The sequence below is a fragment of the Aulonocara sp. 'chitande type north' Nkhata Bay genome, linkage group LG3 (genome assembly GCF_057382095.1).
Source record: "Aulonocara sp. 'chitande type north' Nkhata Bay isolate Kocher_YH1m ecotype deep benthic linkage group LG3, A_spYH_male_GT1.1, whole genome shotgun sequence".
In the NCBI taxonomy this organism is placed as follows: Eukaryota; Metazoa; Chordata; class Actinopteri; order Cichliformes; family Cichlidae; genus Aulonocara; species Aulonocara sp. 'chitande type north' Nkhata Bay.
In genome coordinates, this window is record NC_141346.1 from 61,056,610 (window position 1) to 61,079,708 (window position 23,099).

Here is a 23,099-nt window from a genome sequence, read left to right on the forward strand (position 1 = left end):
TGAGGCTGCCTTGGTGATTTCAACATCCATGTCTGCTGTGACTTTAAACTTCTGGTCAAGGACTTTTTAAATATTATTGACTCTTTTAACTTGACCCAGTGGGTTACTGGTCCCACTCATGAAAAAGGTCACACACTAGACTTGGAGCTTTCCCACGGGCGGGATGTGTGCGTCACTGAAATATCTGAGTTGGGCATCTCTGATCATTTTCCTGTGTTGTTCACTCTGACACTGCGCTGCTCAGTAGATAAGCCGTACGGCTGGGTCTAGGGATGCTTTTTAAGTAAAGGTTTAACTACAGCCAGCTAGGGATGGGTACCGTTTAGATTTGAAAACCTGCTAAATCAGAATCAGTTGCTGATGATGGCTTTTTTCTTTTACATCAATCACGTATAATCTTAACTCAAAGTGAACATAGACTTGATTGAAGTAACTCAGATCAGCCAATTCAAAATGCTAATTCAATCAACTCTGAGTTTATTTCTAGACTCAGTTTGTTGGCCCTGCACCTTAAAACTATTCCCTGTTTGTCCCTCATGTTTTTTGGATATTGTTTTCACATCTTTTGTCACAGCTAGCGGGGCGAGCCATGTTGAATTTAATAAAGGACCCAAGATGCCAACACTGCTGTGAAGTGAGTGAGCTTTATTGAAACGATGAAGTGCAGTGGAGATGGCCTGTGCAGAAGCTAAGATAACCTCTACTGAAAAAACTACAAAACTAACCTGAAACCTTAAACGGAGACACGGGGAGACAACACAGACGAACCAGCAACAAGCAGGAGAAAACAAAGGGCTCATATACACAAAAGAGCCATCAGGGAATGAGAAAAGGGAGACACAGCAGGATTCATTGGACATAACCAGACAAGGGGAAGCAAAAGTAGACACACTAACGTAGGACATGGCACTGTCAAAATAAAACAGGAAGTGAACACAGAGACACAATACTAACACAGTACAGAGGGAACACAGAAACCAAAACCTCAGAACTAGAAAATCTTAATCAGAAAGAAATTGTAACAAAAGACAATAACAATCAAAACAAAACTACTGAGTCCACAGACTCGGGACATACATCGGCTCAAACTGTGGTCATAAATATTTTGTACTTGTAAATCTGACTGTGGAGTTGTGAACTGAGTTTTGTAACATTGTGAAACAAAATATCTGGAAAGTTCATGTTTTTGCGTTCATTGATTTGTGTGTGTAAAAATGTAAAAATGTAATAAATGTAAGAAACATTAGAACTACTTTTGCTGACACAAAGTTTGGCGAGTTGTCACTTTAAACCAGTCACTGATATAAAGAGAGCACCTTGTTCCAGGGCATCTGAGCATGGAGGGAAAGCTTTATGCAGGAGATGGTAAGAGCTGTTGGGACTAAAGAAACTGAGCAGAAAACTACAGACATCTGGAAACTGAGTTGTTAATTCTCAGTGGGATCAGCAGGACTAGCAAAGCTTCACCATGACAGTCATTTGATTGACTGAACCCATCCAAACATCACTTCATGGACCTTTAGCTTGTGTCTGTGTGTGGACAGACATAACATGAGCTAATTATACATTACTCCTCCACAGAGTGGACCAGCAGAGAGCAGAGGTTTCCACTGGTCAGTCTGCACAGCAACATCAAACACACCTGGACTCTGTGGTTATGGTTTGTAGTACTACGTTTACATTTGTTCTTTTCAGTCACCTCTATGCTGCACTTTGTGGACCAGAGGATTGTCAGTGTGTCCAACATAAATCAGAGTTTGGGCTCCATGATTTCAGTCAGATTGGGGTGACTGTAGCTCAGGAGGGGAGCAGGTCAGCTACTAGTCAGAAGGTTTGTGAATCAAACCCTGGCTGGCAAATGTACTGGGTAACGTACTAAACCCAAGCTGCCCTCTGATGCATCCATCAGAGTGTGAAAGAAAGTATTTAAGCATAGAACAATGTGCTTGGTTGAATGAGGCATGTTGTATAAATGCTTTGTGTGCACAGAGTATCAAAGAGAGCTATATAAGAACCAGTCCATTTACCACTGGGTAATTCATATAGTCTTCTTTTCCAGCGGCTGGAGGACAACATCACCATGTTTGTGAAGAACGAGCTGAAGAAGATCCAGAAGCTTCTGAGTCCAGATCACCCAGAAACTTTAAAGAGCCAGATGGAGGATGAGGAGATGTTTGAAGGAGAGGATGAAGATGAAAGAAAGAGCTGCAGAGAAGCATTTCTGAAGATCACACTCCACTTCTTGAGGAGACTTAAGCAGCATGAGATGGCTGACCATCTGCAGAGCAGTAAGAGAATTTCTCTAAAGACTGAATATTGATCTTTCCTAATAGCTCAAGAAATGGACCAATAGACATTCATCCTTTCAGGGTACTGAAAGGCTATGATATTTATTATATAATATTTGTTTCTGAATTTCTTACCTTCAGAAATATTTGCTCCACTCTGTAAACGAGAACTTAAAGCCCAACTGAAGAAGAAGTTCCAGTGTGTGTTTGAGGGCATCGCTAAAGCAGGAAGCCCAACCCTCCTGAATCAGATCTACACAGAGCTCTACATCACAGAGGGAGGGACTGCAGAGGTCAATGAGGAACATGAGGTCAGACAGATTGAAACAGCATCCAGGAAACCAGACAGACCAGAAACAACAATCAGACAAGAAGACATCTTTAAAGCCTCACCAGGAAGAGACGAACCAATCAGAACAGTGCTGACAAAGGGAGTGGCTGGCATTGGGAAAACAGTCTTAACACAGAAATACAGCCTGGACTGGGCTGAAGACAAAGCCAACCAGGACATCCAGTTCATATTTCCATTCACTTTCAGAGAGCTGAATGTGCTGAAAGAGGAAAAGTTCAGCTTGGTGGAACTTGTTCATCACTTCTTTAATCAAACTAACAAATCAGGAATCTGCAGGCTTGAAGACTTCCAGGTTGTGTTCATACTTGATGGTCTGGATGAGTGTCAACTTAATTTGGACTTCCACAAAACTAAAATCCTGACTGAAACAAGAAAGTCCACCTCATTGGATGAGCTGCTGACAAACCTCATCAGAGGGAACCTGCTCCCTTCTGCTCGCCTTTGGATAACAACACGACCTGCAGCAGCCAATCAGATCCCTCCTCAGTGTGTCGACATGGTGACAGAGGTCAGAGGGTTCACTGACCCACAGAAGGAGGAGTACTTCAGGAAGAGATTCAGAGATGAGGAGCAGGCCAGCAGGATCATCTCCCACATCAAGAAAGCTCGAAGCCTCCACATCATGTGTCACATCCCAGTCTTCTGCTGGATCACTGCTACAGTTCTGGAGGATGTGCTGGAAACCAGAGAGGGAGGAGAGCTGCCCAACACCCTGACTGAGATGTACATCCACTTCCTGGTGGTTCAGGCCAAAGTCAAGAGGATCAAATATGATGGAGGAGCTGAGACAGATCCACACTGGAGTCCAGAGAGCAGGAAGATGATTGAGTCACTGGGAAAACTGGCTTTTGATCAGCTGCAGAAAGGAAACCTGATCTTCTATGAACCAGACCTGACAGAGTGTGGCATCGATATCAGAGCAGCCTCAGTGTACTCAGGAGTGTTCACACAGATCTTTAAAGAGGAGAAACAACTGTACCAGGACAAGGTGTTCTGCTTTGTTCATCTCAGTGTTCAGGAGTTTCTGGCTGCTCTTCATGTCCACCTGACCTTCATCAACTCTGGACTCAATCTGCTGGAAGAACAAGAAACAACTTGGAAGGTGTTTCAAACAAGAAAATCTTCAAAGAAATACTTCTACCAGTGTGCTGTGGACAAGGCCTTACAGAGCCCCAATGGACACCTGGACTTGTTCCTTCGTTTTCTCTTGGGTCTGAAGACTAATCAAACTCGTTTGCAAGGCCTCATGACACAAACAGGAAGTAGCTCAAAGAGCAACCAAGAAGCAGTTCAGTACATCAAGAAGAAGCTCAGTGAGAATCTGTCTGCAGAGAAAAGCATCAATCTGTTTCACTGTCTGAATGAACTGAATGATCGTTCTCTAGTGGAGGAGATCCAACAGTCCCTGAGATCAGGACGTCTCTCCACAGATAAACTGTCTCCTGCTCAGTGGTCAGCTCTGGTCTTCATCTTACTGTCATCAGAAAAAGATCTGGATGTGTTTGACCTGAAGAAATACTTTGCTTCAGAGGAGACTCTTCTGAGGCTGCTGCCAGTGGTCAAAGCCTCTAAAAAAGCTCTGTAAGTTATAAAGTTTTTATTATTTAATTTGGTTGGTATGTTATGGAAAACACACTGCCATGAACCTCTGTTTTGTTTTTGTCAAAATCACTGTAATATAATCACTGTACCTTTATATGCATGTGACTTGTATTAATGCTGCTGCCCTCTTGTGGCTAAAGTGTAATTATGTTCTTGTTATTAGGGAGGATTTGAGAGTAAGGCTACGTTCACACTGCAGGCGAAAGCGCATCAAATCCGATTTTTCTGACCTTTATAAATCTGACTTTTTTGACCCTATGCGACCCATATCCGATCATGCTATGACAGTGTGAACGTCGCGAATCCGATATTTTCAAATCCGACCTGGGTCACTTTCGTATGTGGTACTGAATCCGATACATATCCGATGTTTTAGAAAGCGACTGCTGTTTGAACGGTCATGTCGCATTAAATCCGTCTTTTACGTCACCAACACAAGACAGACGCCAATTATCAGCGCCCGATAAGACATCGCGAACGCTTCCTGGCCATCCCGTGTAGATGTCAGTGAAACTGTTGGGAAGACAGCGTTGGAGAAACGTGAACATTTTATTTGTACTGTATAATCTGCAGATTCTGACAGAAATCTGCAGCTATCCTTTGAAGCACCGCTCCTCTAAAACAGCAATAAGGATCATTATTAGGTTATCTACATTATTATGTAAATAACAAAATAACTTAAAGCAAAAATTGGGAAACGTAAAGTCCGAAGTCTTTATATTAAGGGTCATCTGTCAAACAATATTCTTTGCTCTGGGTCTAAACAGAGCGCGTTGTGTGTGAAGTCTTCTTTTGCGCATGCAAATGCACAAATGCGTCCTTCATTTCCCCGAATTTGAAGGATTCGTCGGGTGTGTCCTTCGTGGCCCACCATATCCCAGAATTCATAGCGCGGCCCAGCCAAATTTCAGCTGCCAACAATGGCGGCTGCTACTAAGTTTTCAAATTACTCTTATTAATCTTTCTGGGTCACAAAATAAACTTTTAACATATTTTCAGGCGAGAAAGTAGCTGTGTAAACTTCAAATATCTGCTCGGTTTATCAAGACATCACATATTTGCAAAAGTGTGCCGACGTTTTCGGAGACGTCTGTTCCCCACCCGCTCGCTAGCAAGCCGGGGGGTTCAATGGTCACTCCAGCCGGCGAGAGCAGCGGACGCCCGGCTTCATCGTTTTCAGACCCCGCTCTTTGGCTACTCAGGTTAAACATGATATATAAGTCACTCGGATAACTTAAAAATGTAATTGTTTGCCTTTTTTCTGTGTTTTATTTGTTCCGGAGTAAATCGGTTTGGCTGAGATCAAAGTTCCTCCGGGATTTTCACACAGCTGAATAAACGTTAAACAGGAAACTGATTAAACAGAAGTGTGAGACGGTCGAGAGTTTACGCCAGTGTCCTGTTATATTTTTGATAGCAAGGAGCAGACGGCCGAGTTTATTAAACTCCACAAAGACAGCGGTGACGCAAATCTGAAGGCTAGACCGTCCCATTTCACAGCCTCGCACTTCCAGCCTTTTCGATCTTTGAAGGACCCGGCCCACGTAGACCGCGAATACCGGGTCCTCCGAAGGATGCAGCCGACGTTTTGGGACACAGCTAGTGTGCGATGTTCTTTCAGTGTTGCACTTTGTAGACGCTCCCTGAGCACTGGTCTCACAGCCAGCTGCACATAGAGACCAGTGTTGTTAGTCCAGGTCAGAAGATGACTTGTTGGAATGAAAATGAGCTTGTAGTTTGTCTGCTTTAATAATGTGACTGGAAAAAGGTGTTGGACTTCAAATATGTCCATTTCTTTCACACTTCACCTTTAAAAGTGAAGCCTTGTGGTTCCTGGAACGGAAAAACACGACTTTTTCAAGTCTTTGTCCTGTTTTTATGATAAATGTACGACTTTAATGTGAAATATTCAGAGTTTTTTCTCTTGCTGTGTTTGTTTGAAGCTGCTTCTTGTTGGCTTCAGCTGTTTGGAGTTTCCATTTTCTAAACTTCTACATTCTGAACCTTCTTCAGCTCTGAACAGATGATGAAACACTGAATGATTTCAAGCTCACACTTTGTCTAATAAACTTACATCTTTCATTCTTTATACAGATTGTGGGGCTGTGGTTTGTCAGAGATCAGCTGTGATTATCTGGCAGCAGCACTGAAGTCCAACCCCTCCCATCTGAGAGAGCTGGACCTGAGTGACAACTACAAGCTGCAGGATTCAGGAGTGAAGCATCTGTGTGGTTTCCTGGAGAGTCCAGGATGTGGACTTGAAACTTTGAGGTCAGTCAGCATGTTTTAGTTGTGCTGAGATGAATGTGATGTGAAAGTTGTGCTGACACTAAACTGCAGACATCAGGCTGATATTATACTGATCCACACTGAGGATCTTCATGGTAAAGTCTGTTTTCTTCTTCTCTGGTTTAGTCCATTGACTGCAGCAGAACAATGTTCACATTTCAAACCTTCAAAGAAGAAGAAAAATCCTCCACTGGATAATTCACTGTGAAACTCTCCAACTCTTCATTCCACCTTAAAGTCTGTCTGACACTGAAATCCAAAGCAAAATGTGCGTTTGCTTTACAGACAGCAGTCCAACACAAACATACACACATCATCCAAAACACAGTCCAACATCCAAATCTCCTCCACTGCCAGCATGAATGATGGGAAAGAGAAGGAGGAACACTCTGACATTCAGGGTTAGAATGAGTTTCATGAAGCAGACTGTGAAGATCAAAGCTGCATTAGAAAGCTTACATGAATGAATGAGTGGACAGAAGTGGACAGAGATCATCTGAAGCACTTCAAAGGCTTTAAATCAGCACATTTCTCTTTATTCTTTATCAACTCTGTTAGTTTCTCTCAGTTTTCTGTGGAATGAAGCTAACAGCAGGCTAATAAGATGCTGACCAATAGGTTTCTATTAAAGGTTGTAATTTGTATATGAAAAAGTGCTTTGGCTCAGCAGGGATCATCTTACAGGTAGAATACAGCTGCTGGATGGGATTAGCATGTCATAGCTATCTACCAAACTGCTAACTGGGGGATTTCAGGCCATCTATGGATCATTTTTGCTAACTGTTTATTCAGCTTAGGCTCACAGGGCTGCAGCCTGTGCCCTAGCTGTCATAGGGCAAGAGGCGTGGTCCACCTGCACAGGTGAGCAGTCCATCACAGGGCCAACAGAGAGAGACAGAGAAGCACTCTCTCACATCCACACCTACAGCCAATTTAGAAGCACCAATGAACCTAAGCAGCATTTCATTGGACTGTGGGAGAACATCCAACCTCCACAGAAAGGCCAACAAGCTTCAACCTACAACCTTCTTGCTTTAAGGCACTAGTGCGAACCACTTTCCCCCATTTCAGCCCAAATCCTGCATCTTCCTGTTTCTGACTCCAGGCCAGCTCCACTAACACTTTCTCATCAGACACTGCCACCTAGTGGAGGAAGTCTTAGTTCCATTTGAAGCTTCAGATGACAGTTAGTTCCTTTACAAAGAGGTGGAGGTGGTGGGGCCACAGCACCATCATCACTGAGTGCCATAGGACACTTAACCTTTGTTTCCATATGCTGGGAACTTCCTGTTGTTCCAAGGAGGACTGGAAAATGTGTGAAAATCTCCCAGTCAGTTCCTCACAGCACACTTCAATCATTTCCCTCCCAAAGCATCAGGACCAGGGCTTTTTCTCTCTTTGGTCCCACTAAGAGATTTCCACACAAACACCTCATCAGTGGGACTCTCAGAGCTACCAGCCCTTTGCTACAATCACAAAGCTCTTCATTGAAATCAATGATATCAAAGCTGGAATCAAATGAGTCCAAGTCTTCTGCTGATTCAGCATCACATTCATCTTTGCTCCTTGTTCTGCATCCCCACCATGGACTTCATTCCTTTCCAAGCCAGCCTTGAGTGTCCTTTATTCAGCTCATCCTCTGCTTTACTTTTACACCTGATTTTAGCTGCTTTATCTCTCTTTCAACAAGTTTCTGTGCCTCAATCTTTTTCTTCTCTCCCTCATAACAAGACAGCTTCTTCTGCCTGAGAACATGTTGGAGTGATTTACTAATCCAGGGCTGCTTATTGGGGAAAATGCTTCCTGTTTCCAAAGTAATCCCCATTTTTCCCAGAAAGAAATACAAGTAGAAATTAGAGATGGACCGATCCGATATTACGTATCGGTATCGGTCCGATACTGACCTAAATGACTGGATCGGATATCGGAGAAAAATAAAAAATGTAATCCGATCCATTAAATATCACGAAAGCACCTCGCAAAACTTGCAACACGCCGTAACTCACCTCAGAACGTTAGCATGTCGGAGCAGTATGCATCACGTGATAGAGCGGCTGTGGCATGCGGGACCTGTCGGTGGTCTGGATAGCATGTGGAGCTTCGCTAGCAACCTGGCATTTCATCTCCGACAAAGTTATCCCCGAGAGAAGTAAAGCAAGTGTGTAAGTCCATCTCTGAATGTTTGTAAAGCATTCCTGCGTTAAGCTTAACGAGCAACTGCCTCTCGCTCTCCGGCTGCTACTTCAATCGTGAAACTGCTTAAATGATCAGCTGATCGGCTTTTCTGTCGCGAGTCCGTCTTTGTTTTTGGCCCACTTTGCACCAGAAAGAGGAAACCAGCGGCTGAACAACAGCAGCACGTTTAAGCTTGATCAGCTGTTGTTAGAATTTATTTATTATTACTTTCTACACCAGGATCTTTTTCTACGTAGCTGACGCTGGTAACTGTGCAGGGGCGGATCTAGCAAAGTTTAGCCAGGGGGGCCGATAGGGCATTAACTGGGAAAAGGGGGCACAAAGACATACTTTTCTTTCTTATTCTCATTTAAAATGTCTAGCTTTTAATAAATAATTATCTGACACACAAAGTTTTAATTTGATGTAAAATGAATAGAAGTCAATTACTGTATATAGTGACTATTAAGTCTAATATATATACCCTAGTAAGCTATAGTACTTTTTCCTTTGGGAAGGTACCATCTGTGCAGTCTGCAATTTTGTTGAAGAAAGATATTGAATCTATTTAATATTTCTTGAAAAATAATTGATTTCTGTGCATTTTTTTTTCACACTGCATCAAATTAAGGTTGATTACGTCGATTAAGCATCATGAGGTGGCGCGTGAGGGGTGGTTCCCTATTTTTTATTTATTTATTTTTGTTGTTGCTGGGAGTTGGAACCCTATTAGTTAGGTTGCTTAATATTTACGCTAAGTACTCTTTAAAATACCAGAATAGTGAGGATGGTGTAGGTCTAAGTTTATTAGATTGATCAGTATTGCTGAACTATGAAATATTTTTTTGTATACAGGTATAACAGAATAGCTTTAGTGTAGTTGTTGTTTTAAACTTGAGTATGAACTTGCAGACTTGCAAAATGCAGCAAGATATTTTAAAAAACAGTTTTGTTGATTAAAAAACACTATATCGGATTCATATCGGTATCGGCAGATATCCAAATTTATGATATCGGTATCGGACATAAAAAAGTGGTATCGTGCCATCTCTAGTAGAAATCGATGATCTAAGTGAGAACATGAGCCTTTAACAATAGCAGCAAAATATCTCTCCAATCTCAATACTCCCTCTCTCGACCTCTGGAACACCAGAGGTCACAATACATTGTGTTGGGTCACTCCTCGGCCCACTCAGCTGCTTCCATGTCCATCCATGGCATCATGGACATCGGGGTCACCACTCCCGCTCTGACCCTCTCTAGCCGTCCTCTGGCTCAGCAAATCAGACAACCTCATGTCATCTAAGTGGTCCAGTAATAAACACCAGCTCCCCCTCGAGAACACTCCATGCGTAAGATTAGGTTTTTTCTGCGTTCCTCTCTTGTGGTCCATCATGCCTCGGGCCTCCAGGATCCTCACCCCCCTGTGGTCGCCGAGATCTTGTGTAAAGCAAACCAAACACCTTTTCCTGCACCTCCCTAACTTATCATCTTTGGGACTCTTTAATCAAAAGCCTGATCCTAATTATCTTCTTGACTTATTGACTTGTATTTATATATATTCTTCAACGTTACTCATCATTTTAAAACTCTTAAAACGCTGCTTTCACGTCCCTGCATGCGTTTCCTGTCGCTTGCCTTATCTAATCATCAACATCCTGTACACAGAACTCTCGCTGCTGCAAGGCCTCCACTCTGACCTAGAATCTCCTTTCACAAGAAAATCATTATAAGCGCCTATTCTACTAAAAGATCCAAAAAAAAAACAACCACTTTAATCAATTAAGTTTAAACATATAAGCAATTACTCCTGCATACATTTTATCATAGCTAAACACTGCCTTGAAACAACTCCTGTGTGTTAACACTAACTTCATTTTAAAACTCACATTTCCTATGTTATAACCTGTTTTTGGTACAGCCTTTTTATTTCATCTTGCTCCTTTGATGTAACAATACCTTCTCATTCTAGTTTATCAGACTTAACCAAAATATATGCTTTCCTTCCTTTGGTCCTTCTCTAAAGCAAGAAACTCCTATTCAGTTCCTCTTTTCTGTCACTTGTTACAGGGCCAGCTCAAGTTCAGTTAAACGCTAAATTAATTTGAGGCCTTTTGCCTGGAATCAATACTGTCATGTGTGTTTATGGACTCTGTGTCTGTAAGCGTGTGCAATCCTTCAATAACTCATATCATCCTCACAGTAGATTGGCTAATCATAGCGCTAGCCAAAGGCTCGTGACCCACAAGAGACGAATTGAGCCACAACTCCCTTAAAGGCACAAAATGCAATATGTATAAAAAGTCATTTCTACGTATAAGCTCTCCCCTTTATCCTAAAAATAAATCTATGTAATATCTGTATGTGTGTCTTCTATTCATTAATGTAATTGTCAGTTATTTTCTCTCTTTATTTTACCTTCTTTTTGTTTACCTCTTTGTTTGTGACGTGGACATCCCTAAACCATCCTGAGTTCCGGCTTCAATTTCAACCCAATTGTACCCTCTATTCTCGCAGTCGAACTCGTCTGGGCTTCACCTTCCCACTGGCCCCTGTGCCCTTCTCTTAGTGTCCTTTGTTGTCTTGTGATCCCCAGCAAACACAGTCTGTTTCTTCTCTGTTTCTTCTCCGTTGCTCTTTTCAGTATTTTCCTTTTAGATTAAATCCCAGCCTGGCAAAATATCCCATTCAGTGTCTTTAAACAGTTATGTCACACTGTTCTTACCAGCCTGCAGTTCACCGTGCATTTTCCATCACGTGCTTTTCTTCCATGCTGCTGCTGGTATCGTCAGTGTAGTTTCAGTTGCACTGTCTTTTGCCTGCTGTTAATTCTTGAAGTCCACGATGTTCTGTCGGTCTTCATCAGGAGATTAACTGTCCTATGAGCTTCTTCTCAGGATCGGGACAAGTGGGAGGTCAAGCTGTAAAATTTTAAGCCAAAATCTGGCCTGTTTTCCTCCCAATTCTGTTAATCAATGGTTTTGTACTCAAGATTCTAGGTTGAAAGAAGTCCACCTGTATTGACACACTAAAGCATACAATTAATATCCTTTTCATTTCTTTTCTTAAAACCTCCATTTGCTTCATCTGCCTGGAGTTTAACTCGTATGTTTCTCTCTCTGTGTGCTCACTTGTCACAGTCAGTTCCTTTTATGGGCATGCAAAGTTCCTGTCACACACACCATTTCCTGTCAACCTTGCAGCTGCTCAGAACCATATTTTCTGTTTCTATCTCTCCTGTTTTGTTTTTTTTACAGGCTAATAAAACTCTTGTTTTACTAAGTCTTGATCTAAAACAATTCACCCTTATTTCACGCACACACTTCTAAATATACTAAATTCTTTGCGTTTGTCAGATCGTCTCACACACACACCGCCTTTTCTCTCACACTTCCACTTCTGCACTCACTCTACTATCAACTTTCATAGTGTTATTATTATTTATTATTTTGTACAAATCACACCCAATCACTCAAAACCTGCTACTCACAGCATTCACACACTTAAACTGTGACAAGAGTTGAGGAATATACTCACAACACGCTTTCCTAAGAGTATTTCAGACATGCCTTTCATAATCAGAAAGAGCAAGTCAAAGAAAACAATTGAAACCTCTATTAATTCTCACAGCACACACATAGAATAGAAAAAATAAAACACACCAGCATTTATTGCTGATGAGAGGTTACTCCTAAAAGTAATATGTTAGTCTTAAATATATACAGTGCACTCACTATATTTATATATCAAAACTCAGTCAATTACTATACATTCACTACGGCAACTCAAAACTTTATTTATAGCCCTCTAATGAACATAAATGGCGTCTTAAACACACACTCAACAATGTTTGCAGCAGTATTTGTAAAACCAACTGTGGTTTAAACAGTTCACTGCTGACTAATTTGCATTTTCACACTCACACACACACAGTCTAAAAATAGCTCCAGCACTGCCTCAGACTCCTTTCACACAGAGATCTCTTATTTTATATTACAAAGACGTCTTATATTTACAACCACTGTCACATCTGTCAGCTTTAGCGCCTAAACAATTTCGACAAATTTAAGTTAACGGTCCAACCGATAAAGTCCAACTTTTTTGTGATCAATTAACCAGTATCTGTCCAACAGTTTCTGGCCTCATCTCTAAAATCCCTAACTCAATTTAAAAGCGTCAACCAACCCAAACTTTGCCTGAAGCTCTATTTTTGGCATTTCACAGCCAAGGCTTACCCCGAAGTTTTAAGTTAAAGTTACACGCCCGAAGTCCAACTTCTGCTGGCCAAAAAAGCGCAGACTACCGTTCCAAACGGTAAGGAGACTCTAACTCCTAGTTATTCTGGAGTGCCCCAAGCTCCACAGTGACCAACTGACTATCCCTCTTCGAGGACAATGCCTAAGCGTCCTTGGCATTGGCAAGCGTTACCTCTGAGCACTGCGCTTCCTATCAGTCCAACTGACGTTCTTGAATAATTTATAATACTTTGGAACAACAGTAAAACAGCCAAAAAAGTGTAAGACTGAAGCAGGTCCAACCTTATAACCAATACGGGCTCCACCCCAAACAATAACCAAATTCCCTAATATACTAAAATCACTCAGCAGTCCAACTGCTTTCCACGGTCCAACCGTATTAAATCCTTTAGCGGTCCAACCGCATTCAATCATTTTTAGCAGTCCAACTGCATTAAATCCTCAGTACTGTCATGAGATTCTCATCAAAATCAAAGCAGACATTCCCCAGTAATTTCAGTGAGTAGACTTTAATTTGTAATGTCCAATTTGGCACACTTTGGAAATAATTCAACAGGTAGTGCCTTACCTTTGGATAAGCGGCTTAGAACAACAATGAGAAAAAGAGAGCTGATTATTAGCTCATCAAAACACAAAACAAAATCACAATGAATTATCGGTTAATTTCATTTAAAATAATTCATTAAGTATTTATGTACAATTCAAATTAGTTAATTACATATTTTGTTGGTTTGTTTTCTATTTTAATTATTTTACTGACACATTTAATGAATTATTTAATGATGTATTTATTTAATTCACGTTGCTACTCCTGGCCCTGCATCGCTGTTCATAAATACATTTTATTTGTCAGCTTCACCCATCAAAGTCAGGGGGCGGGGTTAATGCTGATCAAGTCAACACCATTGCTTTGGTCTGGTGGGCGTTCTTTTAGTGGGCTTTTCTCAATACTAAGTAGGCCTACACACCAGGGTTTGGACATGTGTGGACCCAAACTATACTTTTACCCTTTTTTGTGTGTCACCAAATACACTTTAATATTTTCTAGACAAGAATGTAGTGGCATAATCTTTAACCTCGTTTGGCTCCAAACAGAAGTGACAGACTTGAGCAGGGTTCATTTAAAGGCTGACAGAAGTGGAGTGGTGACGGGGAGATGTTTGACAGGACAGTGTTTCAGCCTCCACAGGTTCATGTTGTGCTCCATCAGTCAGTGAAGATGAAGTCAGTGCTGATGAGGCTATAGAGTGTGTGAGGGATGTGAATGAGGATGATGAAGATCTGATGATAGCAGATAAAAACAGGCTGCAGAGACTTTGAGCCATACAGGGCACACAGTGTGTGTACAGAACAGCTGAAATCATTATGGAGGCCTCACTGGAATATGGAAGCATCACAGTACAGCTTCAGTGAAGCATTAAAGTCTCTGATATGAGATGAGAAATGAAGCAGCCAGAGCTTTTTCATGAGTGGAAATCCACTGTGACTGTGAGCTGCTGCTACAGCCTCCAGATTAGCCAGCAGCTCATCCTGCTCAACATGGACCTGTGGTCAGAGTGTGTGCTGGATAATCCGGCCCAGGATGAGGCCAAACTGACATGGGATGAAATGTCTGTCACATAATTGAGCTTAGTGTAGTTTCATTTCTGCACAATTTAAAAACAACCAAAACTTTGTTCTGTCTTTTCTATGTTATACTGTAGACTTTCTTTGATACTGTGTCCAAAAGGAGCAGCTTTTACTTTGAAGGGGAGGCGTCTCTGTTTCCTCTTCAGGTTGGATGATGGAAGCAAATTAGTAGCTGTGTCCCAAAACGTCGGCTGCATCCTCCAGAGGCTGCATTTGAAGGCCGATTACATCACAGCCAGGCGATGAAGGCTGTCCGTATTTGTCGACTCCTTCAAATGTGCCCGACAAATGCGTCCTTCATTTCCCCGAATTTGAAGGATTCGTCGGGTGTGTCCTTCGTGGCCCACCATATCCCAGAATTCATAGCGCGGCCCAGCCAAATTTCAGCTGCCAACAATGGCGGCTGCTACTAAGTTTTCAAATTACTCTTATTAATCTTTCTGGGTCACAAAATAAACTTTTAACATATTTTCAGGCGAGAAAGTAGCTGTGTAAACTTCAAATATCTGCTTGGTTTATCAAGACATCGCATATTTGCAAAAGTGTGCCGACGTTTTCGGAGACGTCTGTTCCCCACCCGCTCGCTAGCAAGCCGGGGGGTTCAATGGTCACTCCAGCCGGTGAGAGCAGCGGACGCCCGGCTTCATCGTTTTCAGACCCCGCTCTTTCACTACTCAGGTTAAACATGATATATAAGTCACTCGGATAACTTAAAAATGTAATTGTTTGCCTTTTTTCTGTGTTTTATTTGTTCCGGAGTAAATCGGTTTGGCTGAGATCAAAGTTCCTCCGGGATTTTCACACAGCTGAATAAACGTTAAACAGGAAACTGATTAAACAGAAGTGTGAGACGGTCGAGAATTTACGCCAGTGTCCTGTTATATTTTAGATAGCAAGGAGCAGACGGCCGAGTTTATTAAACTCCACCGACACAGCGGTGACGCAAATCTGAAGGCTCGACCGTCCCATTTCACAGCCTCGCACTTCCAGCCTTTTCGGTCTTTGAAGGACCCGGCCCACGTAGGCCGCGAATACCGGGTCCTCCGAAGGATGCAGCCGACGTTTTGGGACACAGCTAGTGTGTGATGTTCTTTCAGTGTTGCACTTTGTAGACGCTCCCTGAGCACTGGTCTCACAGCCAGCTGCACATAGAGACCAGTGTTGTTAGTCCAGGTCAGAAGATGACTTGTTGGAATGAAAATGAGCTTGTAGTTTGTCTGCTTTAATAATGTGACTGGAAAAAGGTGTTGGACTTCAAATATGTCCATTTCTTTCACACTTCACCTTTAAAAGTGAAGCCTTGTGGTTCCTGGAAGGAAAAACACGACTTTTTCAAGTCTTTGTCCTGTTTTTATGATAAATGTACGACTTTAATGTGAAACATTCAGAGTTTTTTCTCGTGTTGTGTTTGTTTGAAGCTGCTTCCTGTTGGCTTCAGCTGTTTGGAGTTTCCATTTTCTAAACTTCTACATTCTGAACCTTCTTCAGCTCTGAACAGATGATGAAACACTGAATGATTTCAAGCTCACACTTTGTCTAATAAACTTACATCTTTCATTCTTTATACAGATTGAGGGACTGTGGTTTGTCAGAGATCAGCTGTGATTATCTGGCAGCAGCACTGAAGTCCAACCCCTCCCATCTGAGACAGCTGGACCTGAGCTGCAACAACAAGCTGCAGGATTCAGGAGTGAAGCATCTGTGTGGTTTCCTGGAGAGTCCAGGATGTGGACTTGAAACTCTGAGGTCAGTCAGCATGTTTTAGTTGTGCTGAGATGAATATGATGTGAAAGTTGTGCTGACACTAAACTGCAGACATCAGGCTGATATTATACTGATCCACACTGAGGATCTTCATGGTAAAGTCTGTTTTCTTCTTCTCTGGTTTAGTCCATTGACTGCAGCAGAACAATGTTCACATTTCAAACAGTGAGACTCAACGTATGGCCCGCGGCCCACACGCGGCCTGCCCACCTTTCCTGATTCAGAGAGAGGGGACCCTGATTAACTGTGTAGTGTTCTTCCTCACAGTTCTAAGTATCAGACACAACAGTGAATAATCCACAGCTGACTGTCTTTAGCAGGTCAAAGGTCACGGCACACAGCAGACAGTGGGAAATATTATAACTCTGATCATTTATCAGCACATATCCATATGTATAAAAACAAAGCTGACACTGTGAGACTTGATCAGAGGTGTGATCATCACAGCAGAGGCCTTCGTGTCAAAGTCACTGAGGATCAAACAGAAACACATGAAGCAGATTTTCCTGTTCTGGCTTTTTATAGCAGATAACCTTCAAAATATTCTGCAGTCCATCAAAAACTGAAGCAAACCATGAATCAACATGTGAACATGAGCTGATGCTGCTGAAGTGAAGCAAAGTTACAGAGGTTTGATTACAGACACAGCTGAGAGTTTGTAATCTGTCATCATTTTAAAAGGTTTACATTTCTTCAGTATATCCACATTTGCAGCTGGTACCTCAACCTCCACTTGTCCAACACAACTGCTGTCCACTGCCTCCATGACATTGTGATTTTGCTGTTGGTCTTCTGTCAGATCTTCATCAATCACTTCTGCACGGGGCACACCTTCAGACTCTGCAGCTGCATAACGAAAGCCTGTAAGATAAAATTAGACATAAGGTAAATGTACACCAATATTCCAATGACAGGTGTGTGATTCATCTGGAAGTTATGTGCGGATTAGTGTACAGTGATAGCAATTTAGTATGTTTTTAGAGGGGGGGGGGGGGTTGTTTACCTCCGATGGGTGCTCTTTTTCGCTTCCGTTGCGTACGCCTTGAGTGCCGGTCCGAGTCTGATACAGGTATGTCGTCATGCCCCATGTGCAGTGTTGGTGCCCAGTCTGGATTTGTTACATCCATTTCATATGCTGGTTTGCCTGCAATAATGCCAAATCATAAGCTACTCAGTCGACATGATGTGGTTCTGCAGCATCACACATTAGCATGTTTTATCTCATTATCTATGACCTCAGCACGTTGAAAATCACACTAAAAGCCTTTCAAGAGTGATATGAATTAATTTAGAACTCACCGGAAAGAAAATGCCGTGAGCAAACCAACAAAAAGCTGGGGATTGCAGAGAACTCGATATCCGCTCGTCTCACCGCTGCAATCCAAGCCTGACGTCTTTGTTTAGTAATATCGGATACATGGGATCCCTCACGTTGCCTCCAGGATGGAAAACGATGAAAAGAGAGCCCGTTATCCAGCTTCTTGCCTTCACGATCGTGTGATCTAACGTTGCAACCGACAACACAACACGTACGATCCATAGCTGAAATGGTATCCTTTGGCTGGCCTACTGTCATGGCGGAAGGGGGCGTGGCCCATCTCCCGTGACATCACGCTCCAAAGCCCTATAGGTGGGAAAATGTACCATGTCGACCAATCAAAAATGATATGGAAACATGACATTTGGTTGTTTAGCAAAAGGGGGAAGTTTTAGGAGTGACCGGCAAGAGAGAGCGAGTGAGCGAAAGAGAGAGAGAGTTTTGATACGTGAGAGATTTGTGACGTTTACCGTGTTTGGTCTCAAGTTAGTTTGTTGTCTTGTGTATTTAGTGTGTAGCTGTTGTTTTGTTTTGTGTGTCAGTTCTACTAGTGATCGTCACAGTTGCTGCCTTAAAGCCAACAAAGGCAGATTGCAGTGTAAACGCTGAGTGACACACCTGCTGTCAGACCTGCAGGTTTATCCCTGTGCTGTTCTCATATGTGTTAGAGTGACACAAACTATTGTTTGACACCTGATTGTTCTGTAAATAGTTTGAAATGATTATATGAAAAACGTCTGAGCCTTGGCTGCATTTTTTGGTAAATAGTACCATATAACTTTGTTGTTTGCAAAACGTGTGCGTATTTTTAAAAGTGTACAATCTCTATTTGCATTTCAAGTTATGAAGATGATTCGTTAAACATGTGTGTGGTTTTTACAGTCAAAATATCACTTTCTACTTGTATTTTAAATTTTGTCTGAATTTAGATAAATTGTGCTGATACAGTTGGTCAAAATGAGAAAATAACAGATTGGCAAGATAAACTGTTTTTAAAGGTAAAATATAGAGGCCACATCAAAAGTAGTCAAGAAGGGTTAAAGGCTAAAAGCAAAGTTGTCACCAAGTACTGTTTATATTTGTGTGTATTGCTGCAGCTTTTTTGAGTATTAATTTGGTGCCTTTGTGTGAAATAATGGTATTGTGAGTGATCCATATAGTCACAAAGAATAGCCACTTGTTTCTGTGCTACCAAAGTTCCCCGGCTTTCATTCAAAATGTGTTTATCGTCAGCACCTGCACATTAAACTACTTAAACATTATAAATGTCTTCAAGCTCACACTGAGGCCTGTGGGGTACTATCAGCCACTGAGACAGTACACACATTTATATGTGTTTGTATATGAATATTTCATACTTTAAGACTGCCTGTTTATTTAAGGGAGATGAACAAAATACATTGGAATTGTACAAAATAATATCATGGATGATAAATTAAATAGATTTTAAGTAGATGCTTGTGCATTCTTAAAGTCTTATATGTTGAACTGAACTATGTGATCTGTTCAAAGCCTTAATCTTAATTTGAAGTGAAATGTGCATTTTGAGTTTATACACTATGTATATAAGGCGACCGTTTCCTTTTGCAGTATTTTTGTGTGGTGTACTTTTCTATGTCTTAACAAAAGGGGAACAAAGGTGTTTAAGTTCACCTAGGATGATGTGTTTTAATTTTCACATGGTCTTGCTTGAATTTGACCCTGACAAAGGCGTATGAACTCTGTCAGCTGTTTGGAGTTTCCATTTTCTAAACTTCTACATTCTGAACCTTCTTCAGCTCTGAACAGATGATGAAACACTGAATGATTTCAAGCTCACACTTTGTCTAATAAACTTACATCTTTCATTCTTTATACAGATTGAGGGACTGTGGTTTGTCAGAGATCAGCTGTGATTATCTGGCAGCAGCACTGAAGTCCAACCCCTCCCATCTGAGACAGCTGGACCTGAGCTGCAACAACAAGCTGCAGGATTCAGGAGTGAAGCATCTGTGTGGTTTCCTGGAGAGTCCAGGATGTGGACTTGAAACTCTGAGGTCAGTCAGCATGTTTTAGTTGTGCTGAGATGAATATGATGTGAAAGTTGTGCTGACACTAAACTGCAGACATCAGGCTGATATTATACTGATCCACACTGAGGATCTTCATGGTAAAGTCTGTTTTCTTCTTCTCTGGTTTAGTCCATTGACTGCAGCAGAACAATGTTCACATTTCAAACAGTGAGACTCAACGTATGGCCCGCGGCCCACACGCGGCCTGCCCACCTTTCCTGATTCAGAGAGAGGGGACCCTGATTAACTGTGTAGTGTTCTTCCTCACAGTTCTAAGTATCAGACACAACAGTGAATAATCCACAGCTGACTGTCTTTAGCAGGTCAAAGGTCACGGCACACAGCAGACAGTGGGAAATATTATAACTCTGATCATTTATCAGCACATATCCATATGTATAAAAACAAAGCTGACACTGTGAGACTTGATCAGAGGTGTGATCATCACAGCAGAGGCCTTCGTGTCAAAGTCACTGAGGATCAAACAGAAACACATGAAGCAGATTTTCCTGTTCTGGCTTTTTATAGCAGATAACCTTCAAAATATTCTGCAGTCCATCAAAAACTGAAGCAAACCATGAATCAACATGTGAACATGAGCTGATGCTGCTGAAGTGAAGCAAAGTTACAGAGGTTTGATTACAGACACAGCTGAGAGTTTGTAATCTGTCATCATTTTAAAAGGTTTACATTTCTTCAGTATATCCACATTTGCAGCTGGTACCTCAACCTCCACTTGTCCAACACAACTGCTGTCCACTGCCTCCATGACATTGTGATTTTGCTGTTGGTCTTCTGTCAGATCTTCATCAATCACTTCTGCACGGGGCACACCTTCAGACTCTGCAGCTGCATAACGAAAGCCTGTAAGATAAAATTAGACATAAGGTAAATGTACACCAATATTCCAATGACAGGTGTGTGATTCATCTGGAAGTTATGTGCGGATTAGTGTACAGTGATAGCAATTTAGTATGTTTTTAGAGGGGGGGGGGGGTTGTTTACCTCCGATGGGTGCTCTTTTTCGCTTCCGTTGCGTACGCCTTGAGTGCCGGTCCGAGTCTGATACAGGTATGTCGTCATGCCCCATGTGCAGTGTTGGTGCCCAGTCTGGATTTGTTACATCCATTTCATATGCTGGTTTGCCTGCAATAATGCCAAATCATAAGCTACTCAGTCGACATGATGTGGTTCTGCAGCATCACACATTAGCATGTTTTATCTCATTATCTATGACCTCAGCACGTTGAAAATCACACTAAAAGCCTTTCAAGAGTGATATGAATTAATTTAGAACTCACCGGAAAGAAAATGCCGTGAGCAAACCAACAAAAAGCTGGGGATTGCAGAGAACTCGATATCCGCTCGTCTCACCGCTGCAATCCAAGCCTGACGTCTTTGTTTAGTAATATCGGATACATGGGATCCCTCACGTTGCCTCCAGGATGGAAAACGATGAAAAGAGAGCCCGTTATCCAGCTTCTTGCCTTCACGATCGTGTGATCTAACGTTGCAACCGACAACACAACACGTACGATCCATAGCTGAAATGGTATCCTTTGGCTGGCCTACTGTCATGGCGGAAGGGGGCGTGGCCCATCTCCCGTGACATCACGCTCCAAAGCCCTATAGGTGGGAAAATGTACCATGTCGACCAATCAAAAATGATATGGAAACATGACATTTGGTTGTTTAGCAAAAGGGGGAAGTTTTAGGAGTGACCGGCAAGAGAGAGCGAGTGAGCGAAAGAGAGAGAGAGTTTTGATACGTGAGAGATTTGTGACGTTTACCGTGTTTGGTCTCAAGTTAGTTTGTTGTCTTGTGTATTTAGTGTGTAGCTGTTGTTTTGTTTTGTGTGTCAGTTCTACTAGTGATCGTCACAGTTGCTGCCTTAAAGCCAACAAAGGCAGATTGCAGTGTAAACGCTGAGTGACACACCTGCTGTCAGACCTGCAGGTTTATCCCTGTGCTGTTCTCATATGTGTTAGAGTGACACAAACTATTGTTTGACACCTGATTGTTCTGTAAATAGTTTGAAATGATTATATGAAAAACGTCTGAGCCTTGGCTGCATTTTTTGGTAAATAGTACCATATAACTTTGTTGTTTGCAAAACGTGTGCGTATTTTTAAAAGTGTACAATCTCTATTTGCATTTCAAGTTATGAAGATGATTCGTTAAACATGTGTGTGGTTTTTACAGTCAAAATATCACTTTCTACTTGTATTTTAAATTTTGTCTGAATTTAGATAAATTGTGCTGATACAGTTGGTCAAAATGAGAAAATAACAGATTGGCAAGATAAACTGTTTTTAAAGGTAAAATATAGAGGCCACATCAAAAGTAGTCAAGAAGGGTTAAAGGCTAAAAGCAAAGTTGTCACCAAGTACTGTTTATATTTGTGTGTATTGCTGCAGCTTTTTTGAGTATTAATTTGGTGCCTTTGTGTGAAATAATGGTATTGTGAGTGATCCATATAGTCACAAAGAATAGCCACTTGTTTCTGTGCTACCAAAGTTCCCCGGCTTTCATTCAAAATGTGTTTATCGTCAGCACCTGCACATTAAACTACTTAAACATTATAAATGTCTTCAAGCTCACACTGAGGCCTGTGGGGTACTATCAGCCACTGAGACAGTACACACATTTATATGTGTTTGTATATGAATATTTCATACTTTAAGACTGCCTGTTTATTTAAGGGAGATGAACAAAATACATTGGAATTGTACAAAATAATATCATGGATGATAAATTAAATAGATTTTAAGTAGATGCTTGTGCATTCTTAAAGTCTTATATGTTGAACTGAACTATGTGATCTGTTCAAAGCCTTAATCTTAATTTGAAGTGAAATGTGCATTTTGAGTTTATACACTATGTATATAAGGCGACCGTTTCCTTTTGCAGTATTTTTGTGTGGTGTACTTTTCTATGTCTTAACAAAAGGGGAACAAAGGTGTTTAAGTTCACCTAGGATGATGTGTTTTAATTTTCACATGGTCTTGCTTGAATTTGACCCTGACAAAGGCGTATGAACTCTGTCAGCTGTTTGGAGTTTCCATTTTCTAAACTTCTACATTCTGAACCTTCTTCAGCTCTGAACAGATGATGAAACACTGAATGATTTCAAGCTCACACTTTGTCTAATAAACTTACATCTTTCATTCTTTATACAGATTGAGTGACTGTGGTTTGTCAGAGATCAGCTGTGATTATCTGGCAGCAGCACTGAAGTCCAACCCCTCCCATCTGAGACAGCTGGACCTGAGTGACAACTACAAGCTGCAGGATTCAGGAGTGAAGCATCTGTGTGGTTTCCTGGAGAGTCCAGGATGTGGACTTGAAACTCTGGGGTCAGTCAGCATGTTTTAG

General features: G+C 41.6%; 1 protein-coding gene across 1 annotated transcript; it reads left to right on the plus strand.

The window, feature by feature from the left end:
• The first annotated feature begins 1,876 nt into the window (after positions 1-1,876).
• On the plus strand, positions 1,877-23,099 carry LOC147336432 (protein NLRC3-like). Its single transcript, XM_086287095.1, has 4 exons — positions 1,877-2,288; positions 2,430-4,221; positions 16,161-16,337; positions 22,904-23,099. Exons 1-4 carry the CDS (start codon positions 2,081-2,083, stop codon positions 23,097-23,099), a joined length of 2,373 nt encoding a protein of 790 aa, XP_086143221.1. The 5' UTR covers positions 1,877-2,080.